This window comes from Abramis brama (genome assembly GCF_963993115.1).
Source record: "Abramis brama genome assembly, chromosome: 6".
In the NCBI taxonomy this organism is placed as follows: Eukaryota; Metazoa; Chordata; class Actinopteri; order Cypriniformes; family Leuciscidae; genus Abramis; species Abramis brama.
In genome coordinates this window covers 16,842,725-16,867,298 of record NC_139968.1, presented here as the reverse complement: position 1 = coordinate 16,867,298, position 24,574 = coordinate 16,842,725, and the positions used below count along the sequence as shown (strand labels likewise).

The 24,574-nt window shown below is 39.9% G+C and overlaps 3 protein-coding genes across 3 annotated transcripts; all 3 read right to left on the bottom strand.

Annotated features, from left to right (window-relative positions):
• Positions 1-1,006: 1,006 nt before the first annotated feature.
• Positions 1,007-4,902, bottom strand: LOC311085385 (uncharacterized protein). The gene is made up of 8 exons (XM_084117896.1): positions 4,851-4,902; positions 4,620-4,688; positions 4,095-4,436; positions 2,177-2,503; positions 1,801-2,010; positions 1,625-1,715; positions 1,474-1,527; positions 1,007-1,381 (listed from the first exon to the last, which is right to left on the bottom strand). Exons 2-7 carry the CDS (start codon positions 4,663-4,665, stop codon positions 1,476-1,478), a joined length of 1,068 nt encoding a protein of 355 aa, XP_083974022.1. The 5' UTR covers positions 4,666-4,688; positions 4,851-4,902; the 3' UTR covers positions 1,007-1,381; positions 1,474-1,475.
• Positions 4,903-6,966: 2,064 nt separating this feature from the next.
• LOC311085384 (uncharacterized protein) lies at positions 6,967-10,884 on the bottom strand. The gene is made up of 8 exons (XM_084117895.1): positions 10,833-10,884; positions 10,568-10,636; positions 10,043-10,384; positions 8,165-8,491; positions 7,797-8,006; positions 7,621-7,711; positions 7,483-7,536; positions 6,967-7,390 (listed from the first exon to the last, which is right to left on the bottom strand). Exons 2-7 carry the CDS (start codon positions 10,611-10,613, stop codon positions 7,485-7,487), a joined length of 1,068 nt encoding a protein of 355 aa, XP_083974021.1. The 5' UTR covers positions 10,614-10,636; positions 10,833-10,884; the 3' UTR covers positions 6,967-7,390; positions 7,483-7,484.
• Positions 10,885-12,426: 1,542 nt separating this feature from the next.
• fam20cl (family with sequence similarity 20 member C, like) lies at positions 12,427-23,595 on the bottom strand. Its single transcript, XM_084116761.1, has 11 exons — positions 23,491-23,595; positions 23,035-23,415; positions 21,924-22,099; positions 17,971-18,049; positions 16,966-17,058; positions 14,007-14,122; positions 13,742-13,922; positions 13,320-13,429; positions 13,037-13,118; positions 12,876-12,935; positions 12,427-12,793 (listed from the first exon to the last, which is right to left on the bottom strand). Exons 2-11 carry the CDS (start codon positions 23,409-23,411, stop codon positions 12,544-12,546), a joined length of 1,524 nt encoding a protein of 507 aa, XP_083972887.1. The 5' UTR covers positions 23,412-23,415; positions 23,491-23,595; the 3' UTR covers positions 12,427-12,543.
• Positions 23,596-24,574: the final 979 nt, after the last annotated feature.

Sequence of the window (24,574 nt, the reverse complement as noted above, 5' to 3'; positions counted from 1 at the left end):
TGAAATTCTGTAATTGACTCACCCTCACGTCGTTCCAAACCCGTAAGGCTTTTGTACATCTTCGGAACACAAATTAAGTTATTTTTAATGAAATCTGAGATATTTCTGTCCCTCCATTGACAGCCTAGGCAACTACCACTTGTGTGTGTTGATCAATGTTTATATGAATAAAAGCCTAAATTAAGTCTGTTCATCATATCTAGCGATCGTGTCTTTTCAGAAAATTTGAACTAAACCGCTCTATTCAAATGGGTTAGTTTATGATCTCTTTATGAACTTTTTGAATGGACAAAAATCTCTCAGATTTCCTCAAAAAGATCTTCATTTGTGTTCCAAAGACGAACTAAAGTCTTACGGGGTTTGGAAAAGTTTTTTGGGTGAATTTAACCCTTTAAAAGTGATCACTTAATATCAATCTTAAGCCTTAAAGGATCGTCTAATGACCAGTATTTAAGAAACTGTCTTCTGAAAGAAACTGAATTCTAAGAAACATAGATTTTTGTCACTTTGATTTTGTATTTTGCTCAGGTAATGCCAGGCTACAAAGAGATTATGTTGTATACCAGAATGTAGTGCATGTTTTTCCCCAAAAATGAAGCTTACACCTTCTACTATTACTTTACTAGTCCAGATAGTGTTTGTTATATTTTGTTTATTTGACTGCTGATGCTACTGTTTTCTTTGTGTAGACCAAAGATTTTGCAATGTTTTTGATTTGAGTAAATGTTTCTCTAAAGCAAAAATTAGACCGTTTAAAAGAACAGGGAAACTAAAATAGTCAAGTGAATACTGAATAGTTGATATGTCACTGAGTCTGGACCTTCAATGTGTTTTCATGCCATTAACAGACATCCTGAAAACAAATATTGACACCCCACGTCACAGCCAGCTTACCACAGATATTAAAAAGTAGAATTAAGTAGAATACAAATCCTGGTTAATAAACAATCTGTCCACTTATTTAATTGTTTTATTGATTTTATTGTGCATCATTACTGCGGTTACAGTTCATCCATTGAAATATAAAATATGAAAGTGTGCACTAAAACATAAAGATTCATAAGTTATAGATAAACAGAACATAAATTGACACCACTTCATTAAAGTGTATCCTTAAAGGATATTTAAAGAATAAAAAGTTTCTTAAATTAAGCATAAGGAGGAAAAAAATAAATAAACCTGTACAATCGTTTTGTTTGATTATGAAAACTGGGCAGTCACTGATAGGTTACTGTATATGACATCACTGTATCACTGTGTCGCTGTTGATAGTTCTGACTGTTGCTAGGTGATGATCTCACAATGGAAGAACACAATGACATCATCACTCCACCAGCTCTGATGGACAGACAGCAGATGAACAGATGTGGAACATCAGATTCTGAGACAGACAAATAGAAAGACATTAAATACATTCACAGTGTTTATCAATGCATGTCTTGTAGCAGATTCTCTATATACATCATTTCTCACCTTCACTTTTGTCTTCCATTTGATTTTAAGATTAGATGCATTCTAATGAAAAACCTGTTGAATCATAATTCACATTCTTATAATATGAATTCACTTAATTGTATTCACTGTTCATCATTCAATTGTGAATTTCACTGGATGTTTTACTCACCACATCCACAGAGCCGCTATTATGAGAAACTGAGGTAAAAACACCAGCAGAATGACTGTATAATGGCTGAACGCTGTGCTGTCCACTGGATCTTCACAACACAAAGAAGTGAATCATGACTATCAGAGAAACAATCATTTCAGACTAAATCACACGTATCATGAGAGATGTGTCACCTTCTACAGCACAGGAATACTCTTGAAGCTCTTCATTGCTGACTGAGTCCAGGTACAGCTTGTTGGCTTTAGTGAATCCATCCGTTACCTGCCGTCCGTTCTTGTACCAGATGTAAGTATGTTTGTTGTTCAGAGTGCATTTAGTTGAACAGCTTAATATCACTTCTTGTCCCTCTGATATAATGTTTGGGCTGCTTATCACCTGCGTATCTGAAAAACAGAGTTGAAGTAAGATGAAATGTTAGGGCCTATCATTACAACAAGTCATGTAAAAAAAAATATTTATTTTTTATTTATTTTTTTACAATAGTTTTGGCTTGTGAAAAGCTTTAAAAGTGGCATTAAAATGTTGATCAAATCCATCATGATCAGTTACCTGTAACAGTTAGAATGACTCCAGGTGATCCAGAGTATATTCCTTCTGTCCTGTCAGTGATGATCCTGAACTGATATTCTCCAGAGTCGTTCATCTTGAGCTCTTTGATTCTCACTGTGTTTCCCTCATACTCCACACGACCAGCGAACTGATGCTCCTCACGCAGATCCTTGAAGTGACCAGGCTTAAAGTAATGCCAGAATGTTTTACTTACAGTATAACCAGAGGGATGTGAGTATGTGCTGGAAATATCTACTGTTGATCCCATCAAAGCACAGACTCTTCTAGAGGAGTAAGACACATCCCAGCAGCCACTCTTAGAAATACCTGAAAGAGACACAGAGTCCTGTTGTGAAAGTCATAATTAAGGCTTTATTAAGGCTTGATCACAACAAGATGAATGTTTGCCACAAATTCAGGAAAAGTCACACAAACAGATGAGGGGTCAAGTGCAAATTCTGTAAGTGTGGGTATTGGGACAGACCCCATGTGTCAGGATTCAAATAGGGGAGACCCAGACACAGACTGAGCAAGGGAGTGATATTTATTAATAGACGACAGTACAAGAGAGGGTGAGGCAGGAACAGTCCAAACAGAAGGGTCAACAGGATACAACGACAGGACAGCTGTGGGTGACTGCTGGAACCAACTCCAGAGGACAACAGGTCGAAGAACTGCTGAGGACGTGACCAGGCCAGGCAGATGGTTGTGGTGAAGACAGGGCAAGGAACCATGAAGCAGAGAACTTATACTTGCTGCACACAGACCCTAAACCAGTCTAACTGTCAGGCAGAAGGAACCAGCACACAAGACAAGACTCAAGAGATAACAAAAACAAGACCAAAATAAAAACTGTCAAAAACTAGAACACAAGAAAACAATAAGAAACTAAATATAACTGGAGCTATAGCAAAGGGAAAATAAAATGTTATAAATTAATAACTGGAACTAGTAAACAAAGAAATGAAACAAGACTGCAACCTTGAAGGCAAGCTAAAGAGAAGATAATTAAAATATTATTTAACAAAAGCAAATACGAGATGAAATAAAGCTTGGGAGAACTAGAGCAAAATAAAGACTAGGACTCGACTAAAAATCAGCAACAAAGAAAAGAATATCCATCAAAAAATAAAATAAAAAGGTAGACCTGACAGAAACACTAACTGTAGTACTGACTGACATGATGAGCAATAACACACGCACATAACAAACCAGCAAACACATGAGGGAAAGAGGCACAGTATAAAGGGAAAAGCACATGAGGATCAGGTGAAAACAATCAAGCTAGACAAGGACTAAACAAGGGAGCATGGTAACGGGAAACAAGGAGGCGAAACAAGAAGAGCACATGGCAAACACAAACAAAGACAAAGCCATGTGCTTACACACAACACAAACATAGAGACATGAAACAAAGACAACACAGACAAGGCTGCCAGGGCAGAACCCTGACACCATATCTCAAATGCACACTTTGATTTGAACAGACAAATTGCATGAGAAAATTGCAAAGAATTTTCATAATGAACAATCATCTTGATATGAAAAAAACTTTAAACGTGTCCACATAGACTCATGTATGAACACTGATATTATATGAGTGCTTATTAATAAACATATTAAGTGTCACACTCACACACAGGAGAGGAGGAACTCTTATGATCTGCAGTAAGAAAACAGGCGTAACTGCCATCAGCTTCGTTGGGTGGAACAGAAATGCTTCTGGAATTAATATTTAAATATTGTCCATTTGTCTGGACGTCAAATCACAGGAAAAATCACAGGTCAAATTTACTGTCTCATTTTTCGGGTCTGTAGATGCAGGATTCATCCTCACTTGCAGGTCTAAATTAAAATAAAGAATTACAAAATAATTGATCCCATTACAAATGAAAACTCAAATGAGACTCAGTTTCACCTGTGACTGTTAGATTGAAGGCGGCTGAGCTGAGACGTTTAACTCCGTCCTTCATGATGAACATGAGCTGATATTCTCCAGAGTCTCTCTCTCTCAGGTCTGATATTGTGAGAGTTGAATAGTCGTTTCTGAACTCCTGCTTCACCCGTCCTGAGTAGTCCGAGTCTAAAGTCAAATCTTCAGGTTCATCACTCTTTCTCCAGTTTGAACTCTGTTTCCGGCTGAACCAGAACACAGTTTTGATGTTGGTGTTGGAATGAGAACATCTCAGCTGCACAGGGCTTTCGCTCAGAGCACAAACATCTTCACGGGTCACCGAGAGGCAGTCCAGTGTTAGAGAACCTGATGAAAAAGGTAACACTTAGACCAAAAAGTTTGCATTGATGAAGGAAAGATCCTCATATGACAAACCACATGACAGCAGTGAGGCAACTCTCCTTCATGTCTAAAATGTCTAAAGTATATTGATATTTTAATTTTGATAAGACATTGATACACTACAATCCATTAACACAATAATCTTACCCGAGATGTGTATAAGTAGGATCAGTGATATGAGTCTGAAGTCCATGCTTAAACTTTGAACATAATTCACTTGTTTGTCCAGAATTAAAAAAAAATAAAATAATGTGGAGAGAGAGGCACACAATAATTTCAAATCATTTATCTCAATAACTCCTACATGAATTGTATTTGTTGAACATGGTTAAGACAATTTTCTTAAAACAAATTTAAATGATTGATTCACATACTTACATGTTGCAGATTTCTCCAGCTATGAAGAAGTTGTGTGCTGTCGCAAAAGTGCTGTCAGCGTCTGAAGTTGACCAGGCGAACAGATGATGTTATTTCCTTCCTTTTTCTGAAGCAGAAAAAATGGAATTTTTAACATAATTGTGTGTGTTATGGTCAGTTTAGTCTATGTTTAGTCTGAAAAGGAGAACTCAAAGTGCGCTCCAGTACAGATTTGAGTTCTTTTTTGCGTCTTATCTTGCTTAAGTGGTTTAATAGCACTTGAATGAATGAATGTGTGATATTGTCAAAGGATGACAGAAAAACAACGGATGTTGCAACGCATTAAACTGAAGAACAAAAAACGCAAAATGAACGTATTAATTTTGACAGCTCTAATTGTAATAAAATCTTGAAAGTCCTGTGAACTGTCGTCCTGTTGCATGTGCTTCAGTGTGGTGTGACAGGGATCTCAATGTGGCTCCATGAGTAAATTGTTAAATTGTAGACTTTATCAGAGGTCAAAAACCAAATGTGGGCCACTTTGCATACTGCTGATACTTTTTTCTTTTAAAGAGGAATATCGGAAAAGACATATATAATGTTGAAATTAAAAATAGATATCTCGTTTCCCTCTATTGAAAGAATTGCATAGATTTGTAAAAATACAAAAATCATGCTGCAATCTTTATAAAGTCATTGTCCTCCTCATGTAATTTAGCTCCAAATCTCAGGTGAAATCTTTCATTTTGACCCCCTTCCAAAAAATAGTTGATAACTCTGAAAATATTCATCCAGGACATAGTATAGTTTGGCTTTCATCACTATTTATGTCTTCAGAAAACATATTAACAAAATCAAAAATTTTAGCCAGGGAAGTTTCTGAAATCTGGTTGATTTGACACAGAACGACCCAGCAGTTTTGATTATAGTATTTTGTTTATTAGTATGTTCTATATTATCTTTTCAAGAATTTTAGGCATTTTCTTCATTATAATATCAGGGCAGTTAATATCATTTCAAAAATAAAATTTTCAGAAATTAAAAACAAATAATTATATTGTAAATGATTACACACTACAACCAGATAGATAGGCAGTTTATGTACCTTTACATAAATGTTTTGCCATTCGGGTGCATGATTGAAGATTGTATAATGGGAAAACTAGTTGATCTGACTGTCCAAAATTTGATGCATATATTACGTAAATCAGTTAACAAATACCAGACCTAATCTAAAACCTCAATGGTGTCTTGCACACTTAAGTTATTAAAGGGATAGTTTACACAAAAATTGAAATTCTGTAATTGACTCACCCTCACGTCGTTCCAAACCCGTAAGGCTTTTGTACATCTTCGGAACACAATTTAAGTTATTTTTAATGAAATCTGAGATATTTCTGTCCCTCCATTGACAGCCTTGGCAACTACCACTTGTGTGCGTTGATCAATGTTTATATGAATAAAAGCCTAAATTAAGTCTGTTCATCATATATAGTGATCGTGTCTCTTCAGAAAATTTGAACTAAACCGCTCTATTCAAATGGGTTAGTTTATGATCTCTTTATGAACGGACAAAAATCTGCCAGATTTCCTCAGAAAGGATCTTAAGCCTTAAAGGATCGTCTTATGACCAGCATTTAAGAAATTGTCTTATAAGAACTGAATTCTAAGAAACAGATTTTTGTTACTTTGATTTTGTATTTTGCTCAGGTAATGCCAGGCTACAAAGAGATGATGTTGTATACCAGAATGTAGTGCATGTTTTTCCCCAAAAATGAAGCTTACACCTTCTACTATTACTTTACTAGTCCAGATAGTGTTTGTTATATTTTGTTTATTGACTGCTGATGCTACTGTTTTCTTTGTGTAGACCAAAGATGTTGCAATGTTTTTGATTTGAGTAAATGTTTCTCTAAAGCAAAAATTAGACCGTTTAAAAGAACAGGGAAACTAAAATAGTCAAGTGAATACTGAATAGTTGATATGTCACTGAGTCTGGACCTTCAATGTGTTTTCATGCCATTAACAGACATCCTGAAAACAAATATTGACACCCCACGTCACAGCCAGCTTACCACAGATATTAAAAAGTAGAATTAAGTAGAATACAAATCCTGGTTAATAAACAATCTGTCCACTTATTTAATTGTTTTATTGATTTTGTTGTGCATCATTACTGCGGTTACAGTTCATCTATTGAAATATAAAATATGAAAGTGTGCACTAAAACAAAGTTTCATAAGTTAAAGATAAACAGAACATAAATTGACACCACTTCATTAAAGTGTATCCTTAAAGGATATTTAAAGAATAAAAAGTTTCTTAAATTAAGCATAAGGAGGAAAAAAATAAATAAACCTGTACTATCGTTTTGTTTGATTATGAAAACTGGGCAGTCATTGATAGGTTACTGTATATGACATCACTGCATCACTGATGTCGCTGTTGATAGCTCTGACTGTTGCTAGGTGATGATCTCACAATGGAAGAACACAATGACATCATCACTCCACCAGATCTGATGGACAGACAGCAGATGAACAGATGTGGAACATCAGATTCTGAGACAGACAAATAGAAAGACATTAAATACATTTACTGTGTTTATCAATGCATGTCTTATAGCAGATTCTCTATATACATCATTTCTCACCTTCACTTTTGTCTTCCATTTGTTTTTGAGATTAGATGCATTCTGATGAAAAACCTGTTGAATCATAATTCACATTCTTATAATCGGAATTAATTTCATTATATTCAATTGTGAATTTCACTGGATGTTTTTACTCACCACATCCACAGAGCCGCTATTATGAGAAACTGAGGTAAAAACACCAGCAGAATGACTGTATAATGGCTGAACGCTGTGCTGTCCACTGGATCTTCACAACACAAAGAAGTGAATCATGACTATCAGAGAAACAATCATTTCAGACTAAAGCACACGTATCATGAGAGATGTGTCACCTTCTACAGCACAGGAATACTCTTGAAGCTCTTCATTGCTGACTGAGTCCAGGTACAGCTTGTTGGCTTTAGTGAATCCATCCGTTACCTGCCGTCCGTTCTTGTACCAGATGTAAGTATGTTTGTTGTTCAGAGTGCATTTAGTTGAACAGCTTAATATCACTTCTTGTCCCTCTGATATAATGTTTGGGCTGCTTATCACCTGCGTATCTGAAAAACAGAGTTGATTCAAGTTGGGCTTAACATTAATTTTGACTGACATGGAAAACAAAAAACTTTATCAAATGGAATATAGTATACTTGATGGCAGTACATTTTCTGTGAATCTTCTAATTAAAATGTTGATCAAATCCTTCATGATCAGTTACCTGTAACAGTTAGAATGACTCCAGGTGATCCAGAGTATTTTCCTCCTGTCCTGTCAGTGATGATCCTGAATTTATATTCTCCAGAGTCGGTCATCTTGAGCTCTTTGATTCTCAGTGTGTTTCCCTCATACTCCACACGACCAGCGAATTGATGCTCCTCACGCAGATCCTTGAAGTCACCAGGCTGAACGTAATGCCAGAATGTTTTACTTACAGTATAACCAGAGGGATGTGAGTATGTGCTGGAAATATCTACTGTTGAGCCCATCAAAGCACAGACTCTTCTAGAGGAGTAAGACACATCCCAGCAGCCGCTCTTAGAAATACCTGAAAGAGACACAGAGTCCTGCTGTGAAAGTCATAATTAAGGCTTGATCACACCAAGATGAATGTCAAGTGCAAAGTCTGCAAGTGTGGGTATTGGGACAGACACCATGTCTCAAATGCACACTTTGATTTGAATAGACAAATTGCAAGAGAAAATCGCAAATAATTTTCATAATGAACAATTATCTTGATATGAAAAAACCTTAAAACGTGTCCACATATACTCATGTATGAACACTGATATTATATGAGTGCTTATTAATAAACATATTAAGTGTCACACTCACACACAGGAGAGGAGGAATTCTTAAGATCTGCAATAAGAAAACAGGCGTAACTGCCATCAGCTTCGTTGGGTGGAACAGAAATGCTTCTGGAATTATATATACTAGTGCAAAATCAGTTTTTGTGTGTGTTTTTAGTAATTGTTGGTTTGGTGCCCGTGAAAGAGACTGTGAATGCATTGAATTCAGGGAGCAGGCTAGGTTACTACAATTGATGGCCGTGAATGAAATATAATATTCAGAAGTAAACAGTATAGCTAACAGAGTGTTTATGTCAGAATGTTTATTTTTAAACCACAACCTTCTAAGTGCTTCTTTTACCGATATATTTAAGAAAACGCTATGCTTGAGCAAACAGCTTGTGAATAGGCAACTACAAATGATGCCCGTGAAAGAGACTGTGATCGCATTGAATAGGATATGTTTAGTTGGTGAATAGCATAGGCTATATTACACAGTAGCGATAACGTTAAGCGCACCAGAATCTATCTATAAATTACAGAAGTAAACAGCATAGCTGACTTATAGATTCAGTTTACATCCACAAATGAATATGAATTACATCCACAATGAATTACATCCACATCCGTCGATTCAGGGAGCAGTGCAAAGTGCCCATGCAAAATCAGTTTTTGTGTGTGTTTTTAGTAATTGTTGGTTTCTTGGTAAAGAAAACTATAATATTCAGAAGGAACCAAACTATAATATTCAGAAGGAACCAAACTATAATATTCAGAAGTAAACAGTGTAGCTGACTGAGTGTTTATGTCAGAATGTTTATTTTTAAACCACAACCTTCTTGGGGCTTCTTTGACCGATACAACCCTCTAATGTCAGAATGTTTATTTTTAAACCACAACCTTTTAAAAATGATATATTTAACGATATCTTTAGCATTTCTCATCCAAACAACGTCAAACTTGGCACTGCACTTACTCGTGCCCGTGGCAAGACACCTGTCGAATATCCATCAGACTAACGGTTCGAGAGATATGTGGTTAACAGACACACACACAGACAGACAGACAGACAGACAGATGTTTCTGTAATTTATAGATAGATTTGTATATTGTGCATTTTTTTTTCAGAAGTATTTCTGTGGTCTGGACGTCAAATCACAGGAAGAATCACAGGTCAAATTTACTCTCTGATCGCTCAGGTCTGTAGATGCAGGATTCTTCCTCACTTGCAGGTCTGAATTAAAATAAAGAATTACAAAATAATTGATCCCATTACAAATGAAAACTCAAATGAGACTCAGTTTCACCTGTGACTGTTAGATTGAAGGCAGCTGAGCTGAGACGTTTAACTCCGTCCTTCATGATGAACATGAGCTGATATTCTCCAGAGTCTCTCTCTCTCAGGTCTGATATTGTGAGAGTTGAATAGTCGTTTCTGAACTCCTGCTTCACCCGTCCTGAGTAGTCCGAGTCTAAAGTCAAATCTTCAGGTTCATCACTCTTTCTCCAGTTTGAACTCTGTTTCTGGCTGAACCAGAACACAGTTTTGATGTTGGTGTTGGAATGAGAACATCTCAGCTGCACAGGGCTTTCACTCAGAGCACAAACATCTTCACGGGTCACCGAGAGGCAGTCCAGTGTTAGAGAACCTGATGAAAAAGGTAACAATTAGACCAAAAAGTTTGCATTGATGAAGGAAAGATCCTCATATGACAAACCACATGACAGCAGTGAGGCAACTCTCCTTCATGTCTAAAATGTCTAAAGTATATTGATATTTTAATTTTGATAAGACATTGATACACTACAATCCATTAACACAATAATCTTACCCGAGATGTGTATAAGTAGGATCAGTGATATGAGTCTGAAGTCCATGCTTAAACTTTGAAAATAATTCACTTGATAATTGTCCAGAATAAAAATAAAATAAAAATAAATAAATAAAAAAATGGAGAGAGAGGCGCACATTAATTTCAAATTATTTATCTCAATAACTCCTTAATGAATTGTATTTGTTAGTTAGAATATGGTTAAGGAAATGCCAATTTAACAATTTTCTTAAAACAAATTTAAATGATTGATTCACATACTTACATGTTGCAGATTTCTCCAGCTATGAAGAAGTTGTGTGCTGTTGCAAAAGTGCTGTCAGCGTCTGAAGTTGACCAGGCAAACAGATGATGGTATTTCCTTCCTTTTTCTGAAGAAGAAAAAACCTCTTTACCCACTTGTTGTTGGTGTAAAGACCACCCATTGACCCAATTACGGAAATCCAACGGTGTGGGCGAAGGGATAATGCGTGTATGTCTTTTCAGCGCTCCAGTGAAGTTCACTTAATTTATTAGAATTTAGTTTCAATATTACTTTAGCTCTACGCTTAATCTGACTCCAATTTCACATGATAACCAAATGTAGATTGTGTTTCTTATTAGAAAATAATCATAAATATTGATTATTATTTAATTTAGATCTTTGATTATTCTGAGTATCCATATTTTCAATTATTCTTTCATTATGGACCCAATGCCGCACAGAGTCACACACCCCGGGTTTACATGGATCTCACAGACACAAACTTGTCAGTTCTGAAATAGTCAGAGGATGCAGGGTTTGCTAATACCTCTAAAGTCGGTTGCCTACTGCTCACTCGTACAAAAAAGTGTAGTTTATTTTAGCCACTTCCATACAACTTGCTAAATCAGTGATAGACAGAAATCAAAAGGTCTTCAGATGACGTGCCTACTGCTCCGTTCATACATGCGCCTTTAGTTTGACCTATCCTGGACACAGATCTGCGGTGGCACCTCCTCATAATCTACTGAAATAATGATTTCAGAATACTTCAGAATAAATCAAGATGTAACATTTATTTGTCAGGTAAATATGTATCATGCCAATTACAGAAGTAAATGATTAAAAGCCAATTCAGAAATAATAAATGCAAGACATAAATTACTCAAAGATTACTCTAAAAGTAAGCAATGCATTCCTGACAGACACGCAGTGGTGTGTGAGTGTTTTCCAACGGGAAAACACTGAAACAGCACTGTATGGGGGTTTTCCCTGGTTACAGGTTCCCACAGACTGCTCTGCCACTTACCATTATATACCCAGACCAGAACAAAGGGTTATACCAATATTTTTTAGAGTTGTTCTGGGTCAATTCACGTACCCCAGGGGGTAGCACCTGGTTTCGGGGGAGATGAGAGTGTGGTGTGATCTTGAAGAGACATCACCCAAAGAGCAGAACAGGATTCTTCTGAGTTCTCAATCTTTCTCATTATACCAATGATTGCAATGAAATTAAGACCATTTTACCAATCGCACTGAGACATTTAAAATGATACCAAACATGAAAATGAAAAACAATAGATTCACAATATGTGATATATAGACAATCTCAGTGAATTTTCAGTGACTTGAGGAGGGAGAGGGGGGATGCAGATATAAACAAGGAGATAAGTTTGGACAAGACAATGTCCTGTGCTCTTTCTTTGAGATCTTCTGTCCAGGGTGTGTTTTATTGCTTTATTGCAGGGTGAGTTTTATCTCAGCTTAGCAGGAAAATCAGTTCTTACATTGGGCAGCGACAGTTAACTATCCACTACATGAGCATCTTCATGTTTTATAGCTTCAAGTTTTAGGCGTTACACTTCCCAAAAAGTCGAGTCAATTTTGTCTCAAGTCATGCAACAAGCAACTGGTCGCAGATGGTTATAATCCCCTTTATTTAACATTAATTTACAACCCTATAATGTGTCATTGATTTGTTATTCAACTCAACATACATCTAAATAATATCACATCAAGCCCCAGGGTAATCAGTGATGTCATCATATATGACATCACTGTGATGTTGATGCTGCTCCAGACAGTCCTGGATGGTTTGAATGACTGTTGCCAGGCGACGGTCAAGAGCCAAAAGATGTGGCTCAGTAAGGAGGGGTGCCACTGCTGCAAGGGGATCCTGAGACAAAGATGCACGCATGACATCACTCAACCGATACGTCGGGAGAGAGAGCAGACGTAAACGAAGCAACGTGGAACGACGGATCCTGAGGGAAAGAACGAGGAAATAAGAAGCTGATAAAAAACACAACCCCCTTTAAATTGTTACTTACAGTATGTTCACTCTACCTGCAGCACTGCACAAGAGGAGCCAAAATGGAAGGTTCATCTTTGGAGTGACGTCCAAACCTACAACACATAAGTTGCGCACAGAAGTATCACGCCCGTTCAAACTGAGCCAACAAAACTTCGTCAGAAAACCTCTTGGACTCTTGATTTTGAATACTCACGCTCTTCCATTATCTAAGTGTATAAGAAATGTGTCATTGCCAAACTTCTCAAATGTTTCATAGTGGTGCCTATCCATGTTACCTGAAGATGGTAGATAGAAAGTATCATGAAAACATGAAGATTTTAAAAAAGAGAGTAGATTTTAAAAAGGAAAGCAAGGTAATTCAAAGAATTTCATGATTCGAGTCCAAAAACATTGTATTTCTGTGATATACATAGAAAACTATAGTACTTTTTTGTAAGTGTTCACCCTTGAGTTATCTTAACTGATCCATTACTCACTCATGAGAAAGTCGAGAATGCTCATGTCAATCAGATCCACCAATCGAGTGCCTCGGTCGTAGGGAGGAGACTTTTTTACTGAGTCACAGTAGTTGGTTTCTGTCTCCCACCTGTTACAGAAATAATCATTGGTTAGCTACTGTGGTTCCTCAATTGTGAATCACACCAAATATTTACAAAAACACAACAAAGACGAACATAAAAAAGAAACTTTGAAAGTCAGTGGGGTCCAGAAAACAACTGTGGACCCCATTCACTTTCACTGTATTAGTGATATATCCATATTTCCAAAATGTATTATTTTGTGTTCAACAGAAGAAGCATACAGATTTAGAATGTCTTGAGGGTGAGTAAATGATGACAAAGTTTTTATTTTTGGGTGAACTATCCCTTTAAATAACACAAACACACACTCCACCCACAGAGCCAGATTGCTTCGACTGTAGGACCGCTTCCAGGGGCTCTTCCACGAGCGGCGATGTGCCAATGACAGATCTGGCAGCATAGCAGCCAAAGACCCCTCAATCATGACGGGACACCCACAGATAGCATGCTCCGTGGAGCAGTAATAGGAACACTGGCCGTAAAAACACACATTCCCCACTGCAGAAAGAGAAAGACAGATGGTGACTTACAAATACACCATGCTTCAGAGGAAGGGATGGAGAAGAGTCAAGTGGGACGAACCTGGGGACGTGAAAAATGTTGTGACCAGTCTATGGTCAGTGGTGATATCTTTGATCTCTTTTATTACATTAACAAGCCTCCCAACCACTGGAGGCATCCTCCTGAAACCCAGTATCCTTAAAGTGAAAGAAAAAGAGTTATGTTCAGTACTGAATACAGAATGTGCAATATAATGTCTACTATAAACCTTTTTTTTTAATGTAAAATAGCAGAAAATATTCAAAGGTAAACAGTTTTAAATAGCTGTAATTTTATTGTCACGTGATATTATTTCCAGTGTGGGGGTATCACATTACAAGTAATGCAAGTTACATAATCATAATCAGATTACTTTAACAACGAATCTGATTATGTAACTTGCTAAAACTAAGTAACTAGTAAAGTAACGCATTACTTTTAAATTTACAACAAAATATCTTTTTCCAATCCTTTTTCAAATAAGTAACAAGTTGTTTTCTCATTTATTGACTGAGAGTCAATAGTCAGCTGCTCTTCCCTGGTGGAGGGCCGGGCGGAATATCTTTTGTTTAATCAAATTCTGTTCCGCCGCTGGCATCTCAGTCAGCGGTACACATATTCTCAGTAAGAGCAGCTTCTCTATCTCTGGGTCTCAAGAGGGCACAGATGGCAGTGAGCGACGCTTCCATGCCTTGCCACTCCTGTCCCCCTCTATCACCAGCGGGCAGCAATGTGCATTTCGGGGACCGCACCAGGCCTTCCCACACACCCTCTGCCCCACCCTGGAACCAGGTAGTGTTGCACAGCACACTCAGACCCCACTTCGGGCCGCCTCAGTGCCTCCTGAGTCGAGTCCCTGTGTTTCACCTCGCTGCTCCACCCCGGGTACATCCTTGGTTCCGCTTGCACGGTGTCAGGAAGCCTGGCTAGCGCCCCCAGCCCGACTCGCTGGCTCATCCGTACCATCAGACTCGGCTATGCGATTCAGTTCGCCCGGCGCCCTCCCAAGTTCAGGGGCATCCACTTCAGCTCCGTGTGGAGCAGCGATGTCCCTGTCTTGCGGGCAGAGATCTGTCCTATTGGCGAAGGACATGATCAAGCTGGTCCCTCCAGCCGATATGAAGACAGGGTTCTACAGCCCCTACTTCATTGTACCCAAGAAAGGCGGTGGGTTATGGCCAATCTTGGACTTGTGAACCTTGAGTCGGGCCCTGCACAAGCTCCCGTTTAAGATGTCAACGCAGAAACGCATTTTCGAATGCATCCGCCCCCGAGATTGGTTTGCAGAGATCCACCTGAAGGACGCGTACTTTCATGTCTCGATTCTCCCTCGACAAAGACCGTTCCTGCGCTTTGCGTTCGAGGGACGGGCATATCAGTACAAAGTCCTACCCTTCGGGTTGTCGCTGCGTGTCTTTGCGAAGGTCGCGGAGGCAGCCATTGTTCCACTCAGAGAACCCGGCGTTTGCATTCTCAACTATCTCGACGGCTGGCTGATTCTGGCTCAGTCACCAGATCAGTTGTGTGAATACAAGGACATGGTGCTCAGTCACCTCAGCCTGTTGGGCTTTCGGGTCAATTGGGACAAGAGCAAACTCTCCCCTGTGCAGAGGATCTCTTATCTCGGTATGGAGTTGGGTGTATACGTGCGTTTATTTGCTCAAGTACTGTTCCCAGAAATGGGTACTCTGTTGAGTTCCTCAGACGTTGCTTCTACCCCAGAGACTGCCATATGTTGCACTACCCTGCTCGGCTAGTCCATATGTGTAACCGCCACACTACCTCCCTCCGGGGTAGGACGTGGCTTCCGCAGCTTCCCCTTCTCCAAGAGTATTATCCAATAAGTCACACTGAGTGGATCTTGCGAAACAGCAATGACTGACCTTCTCTGCTTAGAGCTCCTACTTCTGCCCAACACGGCGGTCAGGCCAGGAGACTCAAGCGGAAATCTGGAAGCGCAGCAGCAGTGGCGTGTTGGTAGATACACCCAATTCGCCAGCATCTCTGACGTACGTAGAGAGTGACTGATGAAGGGGAACATCTCGGTTACGTATGGTAACCCTCGTTCCCCAAGGAGGGAACAGCGACATATGTCCCATCGCCACAGTTGCTGAGCTTCTGCTGTACGGCCAAGTCACAAGTCCGGCTCCTCAGCGGAAAAACAAAGATGCGACGCACCTGCTGCTCATTATATGCTCACACCGCGATGCACAGCAGCTGGTGCAATTATCGCATGCCATTGTGCATTGGCTCGTTTAGTTTACACTCGAAGTGGATTGGTCTCTCATGCGAGATCCCCAATTCATCATACGTACGTCTCCGTTCCCTTGTCGGGGAACGAGGGTTACCATACGTAACCGAGACGTTTTCAACTGCAATGAATGCAGAGGAAATGTCTCTTTAAATGGCGACCACCACTGACGTGCCGTCACACCAACACTCTCTGGACAGCTTCTTCCGGGTTTGTAGAACACTCATACAAATGATTGCAGAGCAGATGGAACAATGGAACATTCAGCTCCGAAGCGAAAGTGCAACATGCATCCTTATATACCTGCTTCGTGGGGGCGTGGCTCGTGATGCAAATCTCGCTTGCCAATGTTCATTGGCTTGTTTTGTTTACACTCAAAGGTGATTGGGCTCTCAGGCTAGATCCCAATTCGTCAGTTTACTTCTGACGTAACATTGAACGTGATTAACTGATAGGGAACTAAGTAATGCAATTAGTTACTTTTATACGCATTACTTATAAAAAATAACTTTCCCAAACACTGCATATTACATGATCAATTTTAGAGAATTAACTTTTGGACGTCATTGCTTTGATTACTGGAAAAGGATTTTTTTATATATCATTTTGATTCAGAGTGATTAGCTAATTAATCATTCAGAGTGATTTGTGAACCAGTTTGACTGATTCACTGAAAAGAACTGACTCATAAAAACAATTCACTTACAAATTAATTATATGGATGTACATGTAATATACAGTCTCTCTTACCTGTCCAGGTGGAAGGCTGCGATCTCAGCATTGTGCCTCTCAAAGTCAGAGAAATAATACAGATTCACATTGGTCTCCTCCTGCCGTTCCTGTCTTCAGTTGAACAAGAATGATCTTGAATTACATTAACATATCTGTGCTACTTTACTGTTTTCTTACAATGTCTTAGGGGTGGTTCAATAGTTCAATAGTTCATTAGAGCAACCATTGCACAATTTTGCATTCCAGTGTTTGATTGTTGCACTTGACACAACATTCGAAAAAAGTTCCATTCAAGTTAAATATATATATATATATATATATTTTTTTTTTATTATTATTATTATTATTATTAATTTTTTTTTATTATTGTCTCTATACCTTATGGCTTTTTTTCATTCCACTGCCCTGTGTTTCATGTTTTTAAATCCTGGTTGGGGCCAGTTCACACAGAGCCCATTTTTGCATTTAAAAATGTGAGACACAGGGCAGTCAAATTGAAAAAGTGCAAATTTATTTTAACCTGAGCGCAAGGGCGTAGATTTGGTTTGAACATTGGGGGGGTTGAAGTTTGGGTCTGCATGTTTTTCATGTGATCATGGTATAAATATTTGGGGGGGTTGTAATGCATAGATTTAAATATTGGGGGGGTTATATCCCCCCCAACCCCCCCACAAATTATGCCCCTGCCTGAGCGCTACATTTTTAGATCACCGTGCCATGCGTGAGATGCTGCAAAAGACACAAGCACAATGTCTGTCTGTGTTTATGTTAAAAAACAATGGAAAAGCAGTGTAGTGCAATGCAAAAATGCATTATGTACTGTATAAACAGCCCCTAAGTTTTTAAAAGTCTAAAAGTCTGTGGTTTAAATCAGAATGTCTCACTCATTACAGCACTGAATGCTTTTAAGTATTAATATGTAAACAGAAAATGTCTCTATCAAACAGTCACTTAAACTATACTCATACACAAATAGACAAATATATGACTTGTTCTACTAAGAGGCACATGCTTTGGTCTTACTTCATGGGTTTGAAGAGTGCCTGTCCATAATTACGAAATGACATCACCAACTTCAGCTGTGTCCCACCTGATTTTTGCACTGAAAATTACCATAGAAACCTGTAAATGAGACTTCATATCTCACAATTACAACTTTATTTTTTCATATTTGCATCTTTATTTCTCACATGTAATATTCATTTTATGTTAATTTCTCATAATTTCATGTCTCACAGTTGACCTCATAATTTTGACTTAATTTTTCATAAATGCAAAGTTCAACCAATTCATCTCTCTTTCCTATCTATACACAATCTTATTCATTTTCATCTCAACCTGGTCCAGTTCAGTACTGAACCAAGAGAATTCTACTTTGCCCTCCTCCTCCCCAGCACCACCTGTCAAGATCTTCTACTACTTTACCTTCCTAATCCCTGTAATTTTTTGAATGTTTCAGCAGAAAACATCATCTCAGAAAACATCATGTGATCATGTCCAGCAGCAGTGTAGCAGATCGAGTCCTCCAAGATCAATTCTACCTACTCTTCCAAGATGGCGCCGCGGATGGCTGCCTCGGTGTTGAGCTCTCCAGTTGTTACACTGTTTTTGTTAGTTTGTCCTGTTTTATGTTTGTCATTCGCTATCAGTTATACCAGGGACGAACTGCTGAACATTCGGCAGTGCACACCAACTGATCACCAACCAGTTTTTGATTCTTCTGGCGTTTTGCGGAACATTGTCGTCGGTTGCGCCGCTGCACTGTGGAAACAGTATAAGACGCGCAGGCGTGGGAAGCGAGCCGGCACACTCGTGAAGCTCAGGCAGCGCGGATTCAGAACGGCGCTGCCTAGCATCCATCTGGCGAATGTCCGCTCTCTCCCTAACAAAATGGACGAACTACTTCTGCTCTCACGCAAAAACAAGGACTTTACCAACTCTGCTGCTCTGTGTTTCACGGAAACCTGGCTGAACGAAGCCATTCCGGACAGCGCGTTACATCTACCGGACTTTCAGCTGTTCAGAGCGGATCGCGATATGGAGTCAACGGGGAAAACGCGCGGTGGTGGGACATGCTTTTACATCAACAGAAGGTGGTGTACTGATGTAACTGTGTTAAGGAAGATGTGCTGTCCTGATGTGGAAGTGCTTTTCATTAACTGTAAGCCGTTCTACTCGCCGCGGGAGTTTTCCTCGCTCGTTCTCATCAGTGTTTACATTCCACCGCAAGCACACGTGAGTACGGCGCTGCAACAGCTGGCTGATCTGATCACAGAAACAGAACAACAACACCCGGACTCTGTTCTTATCATTCTCGGAGACTTTAATCAGGCAAAACTCACACGTGAACTGCCTAAATTCAAACAGCACATTACATGCCCCACCAGAGACAATAATATTTTGGACCATTGCTACACCACAACAAAGGATGCATATCGCTCCGTCGCCAGAGCAGCTCTAGGACTTTCCGATCACTGCCTGGTTCATCTTCTACCAACTTACAGGCAAAAACTTAAAACTGCTAAGCCAGTAATAAGGACTGTAAAGAGATGGACCAACGACACAGAGCAGGTCTTACAAGCCTGTTTTGAATGCACTGACTGGAGTGTTTTTGAAGCTGCTGCCAGCGATCTGGACGAGCTCACAGAGACTGTAACATCATACATCAGTTTCTGTGAGGATTTATGCATCCCTACCAGGACTTACTTATCATTCAACAATGATAAACCATGGTTCACACCAAAACTCAGACAGCTTCGTCAGGTCAAAGAAGATGCCTACAGGAGTGGGGATAGGATCTTGTATAATCAGGCCAGGAACACATTGACAAAGGAGATTGAAGTGGCTAAGAAGAGCTATGCCAAAAAGCTGGAAAACCAGTTTTACTCCAACGACCCTGCATCAGTGTGGAAAGGCCTGAAAGACATTACCAACTACAAGACACCATCCCCCAGCATCGACAGCAACAAGCATCTTGCGAACGAGCTGAATGTCTTTTACTGTAGATTTGAGACCCCCGATCAGACACCCCATACCCGCCCTGACCATCTCTCTACACAGCCATCAACACCTCCAGCCATCCCCCTCCCCTCCCCCCCTGCACTTCAGATCAGTGAGGATAATGTGCGTCAGATCTTCAGGAAACAGAAGAGAAGGAAAGCACCAGGCCCAGACGGTGTTTCACCAGCCTGTCTGAAAACCTGCGCTGACCAGCTGGCCTCTATCTTCTCACTGATCTTCAACAGATCACTGGAGCAGTGCAAAGTCCCTTTCTGCTTTAAACGCTCCACCATCATCCCAATCCCGAAGAAACCAAAGATCACAGGACTCAATGACTACAGACCTGTTGCCTTAACATCTGTGGCCATGAAGTCATTCGAAAGACTGGTGTTAGCATATCTGAAGGACATCACTGGACCCTTGCTGGACCCCCTGCAGTTTGCCTACAGAGCAAACCGGTCTGTGGATGATGTGGTCAATATGGGACTGCATTACACCCTACAACATCTGGACAAACCAGGGACCTATGCAAGGATTCTGTTCGTGGACTTTAGTTCTGCCTTCAACACCATCGTCCCATCACTGCTCCAGACCAAACTGACCCAGCTCTCTGTCCCTAGCTCCATCTGTCAATGGATCACCAGCTTTCTGACAGACAGACAACAGCTAGTCAGAATGGGCAAAATCACGTCCGACAGCCGCACCATCAGCACCGGTGCTCCACAGGGATGTGTTCTCTCACCACTGCTCTTCTCCCTGTACACAAATGACTGCACCTCTAAAGACACCTCTGTCAAGCTCCTGAAGTTTGCGGACGACACTACTGTTATCGGACTCATCCGGAACGGTGACGAGTCTGCGTACAGACAGGAGGTGGAGCAGCTGGCTCTTTGGTGCAGTTATAACAACCTGGAGCTGAACACGCTCAAAACAGTGGAGATGATCGTGGACTTCAGGAGAAACCCCCCTGCACTCCCTTCACTCACCATCATGGACAGAACTGTGACTGCAGTAGAGTCATTCAGGTTCCTGGGCACCACCATCTCTCAGGATCTGAAGTGGGACACTCACATAGACTCTATTGTGAAGAAAGCCCAACAGAGACTGTACTTCCTGCGTCAGCTGAGGAAATTCAACCTGCCACAGGAGCTGCTCGTACAGTTCTACTCAGCTGTCATCCAGTCCATCCTCTGCACTTCCATCACCGTCTGGTTCGGCTCTGCTACCAAAACCGACCTCCGTAGACTACAGCGGATAGTTCGGACTGCTGAGCGAATCACTGGCACTACCCTTCCCACACTCAAAGTACTGCACTCATCCAGAGTGAGTAAAAGGGCTCGCAAAATCACTCTGGACCCGTCACACCCAGCACACTTTCTGTTTGAACTGTTACCGTCTGGTCGACGCTACAGAGCACCGAGCACAAAAACAACCAGACACAGGAAAAGTTTCTTTCCCCAGGCCATCTACCTCATGAACACTTAATGTTCCCCTACTGTGGAACAAACATGTGCAATACTTCCCTCAGACATTTCATTATAGCACCTTATAACTTTATATATATTTATAATTTATAATCTTTTATTTTTATTTTATTTTTATTTTTTCTATTTTTTATTTATACCTATGTTACTTGTCACTTGTCTTGTCACTTTATATTGTATGTGTACTGGAAGCTGTCACCAAGACAAATTCCTCGTATGCGCAAGCATACTTGGCAATAAAGCTCTTTCTGATTCTGATTCTGATTCTGATTCTCTCCATTCTTATCAACAAAATGCTGTTAAATCTATTTTGAGAGTTGCATGGTTGAACTGCTTTTTAAATCTCACAATGGGATTTTACCTTAAACTTTGTCTCACAATTTACTTACTTATTACATTACTGGAAGATGGAAACGTCTATACACCTCTAATCCTCCTCCCTCCTTCTTTCTCACATTAAGGCCTTGCTTTGCAAAATGTAAGGTCACCTACCTGCACTGACAATGCGGTGGGAGGCCAGTTGCTGAGTCAGCGCTGACAGGTTGGGATCTTTGTGCTGATACATCTGCCAGCGAGATATACCAAGGTGAAACCGGAGCCAAGGCGGATGTGTCTCAACACTGGCGTTCCAGAGGATAGGATCATAGCCGTCCTCATTAGCACTCAGCCTAAGAATGGGAATCACTTGTGTGTCTTTGACTGTACAGCAATCACAATTAAAGGTGCACCAATTAATAACTTTATACTGACATCTAGAGGCCAGGATGCTGGATCACACAAAAAAAATTTTTTTCGGTGATTATCTTGATACAGACTGATTTGTGAACAAGTTATACTGAATCATTGGCCCTGTTTACAGCTGGTATTAAGAAGCGATTTGGTCGATCGGGGTCTAAAAAGTTTTGAGCTTTTCCACTTCCGACCACTTCCAGAGGTAGTTGAAAACGCATTCGACCGGATTGCTTTCGTAGTGTAAACGCTCATGTGGTCAAATGTGTTCAAACAGCCACAAAAGACAGTTCCCCTACTCTCCCCCTACTGACCTAATGCCAAAACATAATGCGCTAGCCAGACGGGATTTAAACTTTACCGGCTGAAAACCCAAATTTGGTTTGAAGACGAAAAACATACCAAGCACAATGTTCTCTCACCATTCCAGATTTCTAACACACACTCACAGTGTTCGGCGTGGTCTTGCGGCTATCAGAGCAGAAACGAAAGATGCTTCTCCCCGTATGTTTTTCTGTCGTCTCCTTTTGCGTTCATATGTAAATTGCTCTAGCTTATTTCGTCCATTAGATCGAAAGATCTGAAAAGCCCATACATTTACCCTCCCCTCGAAGAAATCAGGACAGAAGTGGTCGAAAGTGGACAAAATAGACAGATTAAAACACCAGGTGTAAACGGGAATGTGTCTCCCTCGTCTTCTTGTGATCTGATCAAACAAAACACATTTGAATACCAGATCTCACTCGAAATTCACTCACAAATTAATCATCACTATGATTTACAAGTAGGTTTTACTATAGCCTGGATCGGAAGAACAAGCAAAGCCACATGTAGCCAAAAATAATAAAAATAAATGACGTGATAAAGTCCCCACCACTGCTGTATGTTACTCCCTTCCTCTTTTCTCTTCGTTCGAACTTTCAGCAACCAATCACCATCAGGCACAGGTGGGGTGGGCATATGATACAGCGGATGGGAGTACAGAGCCTCCAGTTTGGCAAGGTCACCTGCTGCGCTGTCTATTTCCACCTCCAGGGTGTCACTTCCTGCAGCAGCCATTGTGTTTGTTGAAGTAGATGTATTCTGAATGAAGAAGCTGACGGAGGTCTGGATGTCAGGGTGTGAGCGGGGCTCACAAGTAGTGTGGTATGTGGACAGGACAAGTGAAACCACAAGCAAATGCAGACTCAGGAAGACAATAAATAGCCACATACGCAATGTCTGTGAACGTCGACGTGTGCATACTCGCATTGTACTGAAATGAGATGCCAAAGGTAATTAATTTCAACTGTACAGTCGTCCGTATTAGAGAATATAGAGCAAAACATACCCGGCTTCCAGATTAAGGTGTTTTCGTCTCCGTCCGCCTGGACTAAAAGGAAGCACAGTTTGTCCTTTAGACCTTCATTCCCCTGTTTGCTCCCTTGCACTCCCTGTCTCTCTCAAACATTACAGAGGAGAGGTGCCAGGTTAGGCTGATCTGAATGGATGTGTTTACTTTCCCCCCTGCAACGTCTAGCACACGTCAGAGTTGTAGTCTGTTCTCTTCTCAGAAGAACCTGAATTGACTGTTAGGGGAGAGTGGGGTAAACTGTGCCACTTTTTACCAAAGTTGTTCTCTAGCCTCCTACGACCCAGCACATTTTTGCACTTTTTTTGTCACGTCGGGAATTTATGAAGACGATATGTACTGCATTTTCTTACAGAGGCTTTACACTGATTCCAAATTTTGGGGGTTTGGCCATGAAAACTTACACTTAAATTAAATTTGTACTTACAAAAAAAAAAAAAAAAAGCTAACATTCACACTGAATTATTTATTATTATATCTTATTATATATTATACTATATATTATTCATTCATTATTTATATATTTTTGCCATACAGTATGCTTCATACACTCAATAATTCATAGAATGCAAAACTATAATGATGTGGGGAGGATATTTTTTTTTTTCTGTGCCAAGAAGCAAAAAGGCAAGGCCCTAAGAACAAGATTATACAAGAAACAATTGAATAACAAATTATCCAGTTCCATCTACAGTATATCAGATCAGCCAAGACAACGCTATTAATATTGATGAAAATAATTGAGTTAATATTACCAAAAATTATTTAAAAATAAAAAATAAAATAAAAATATATATATATATATATATATATATATATATATATATATATATATATATATATATATGTATGTATACACTCACCTAAAGGATTATTAGGAACACCTGTTCAATTTCTCATTAATGCAATTATCTAATCAACCAATCACATGGCAGTTGCTTCAATGCATTTAGGGGTGTGGTCCTGGTCAAGACAATCTCCTGAACTCCAAACTGAATGTCAGAATGGGAAAGAAAGGTGATTTAAGCAATTTTGAGCGTGGCATGGTTGTTGGTGCCAGATG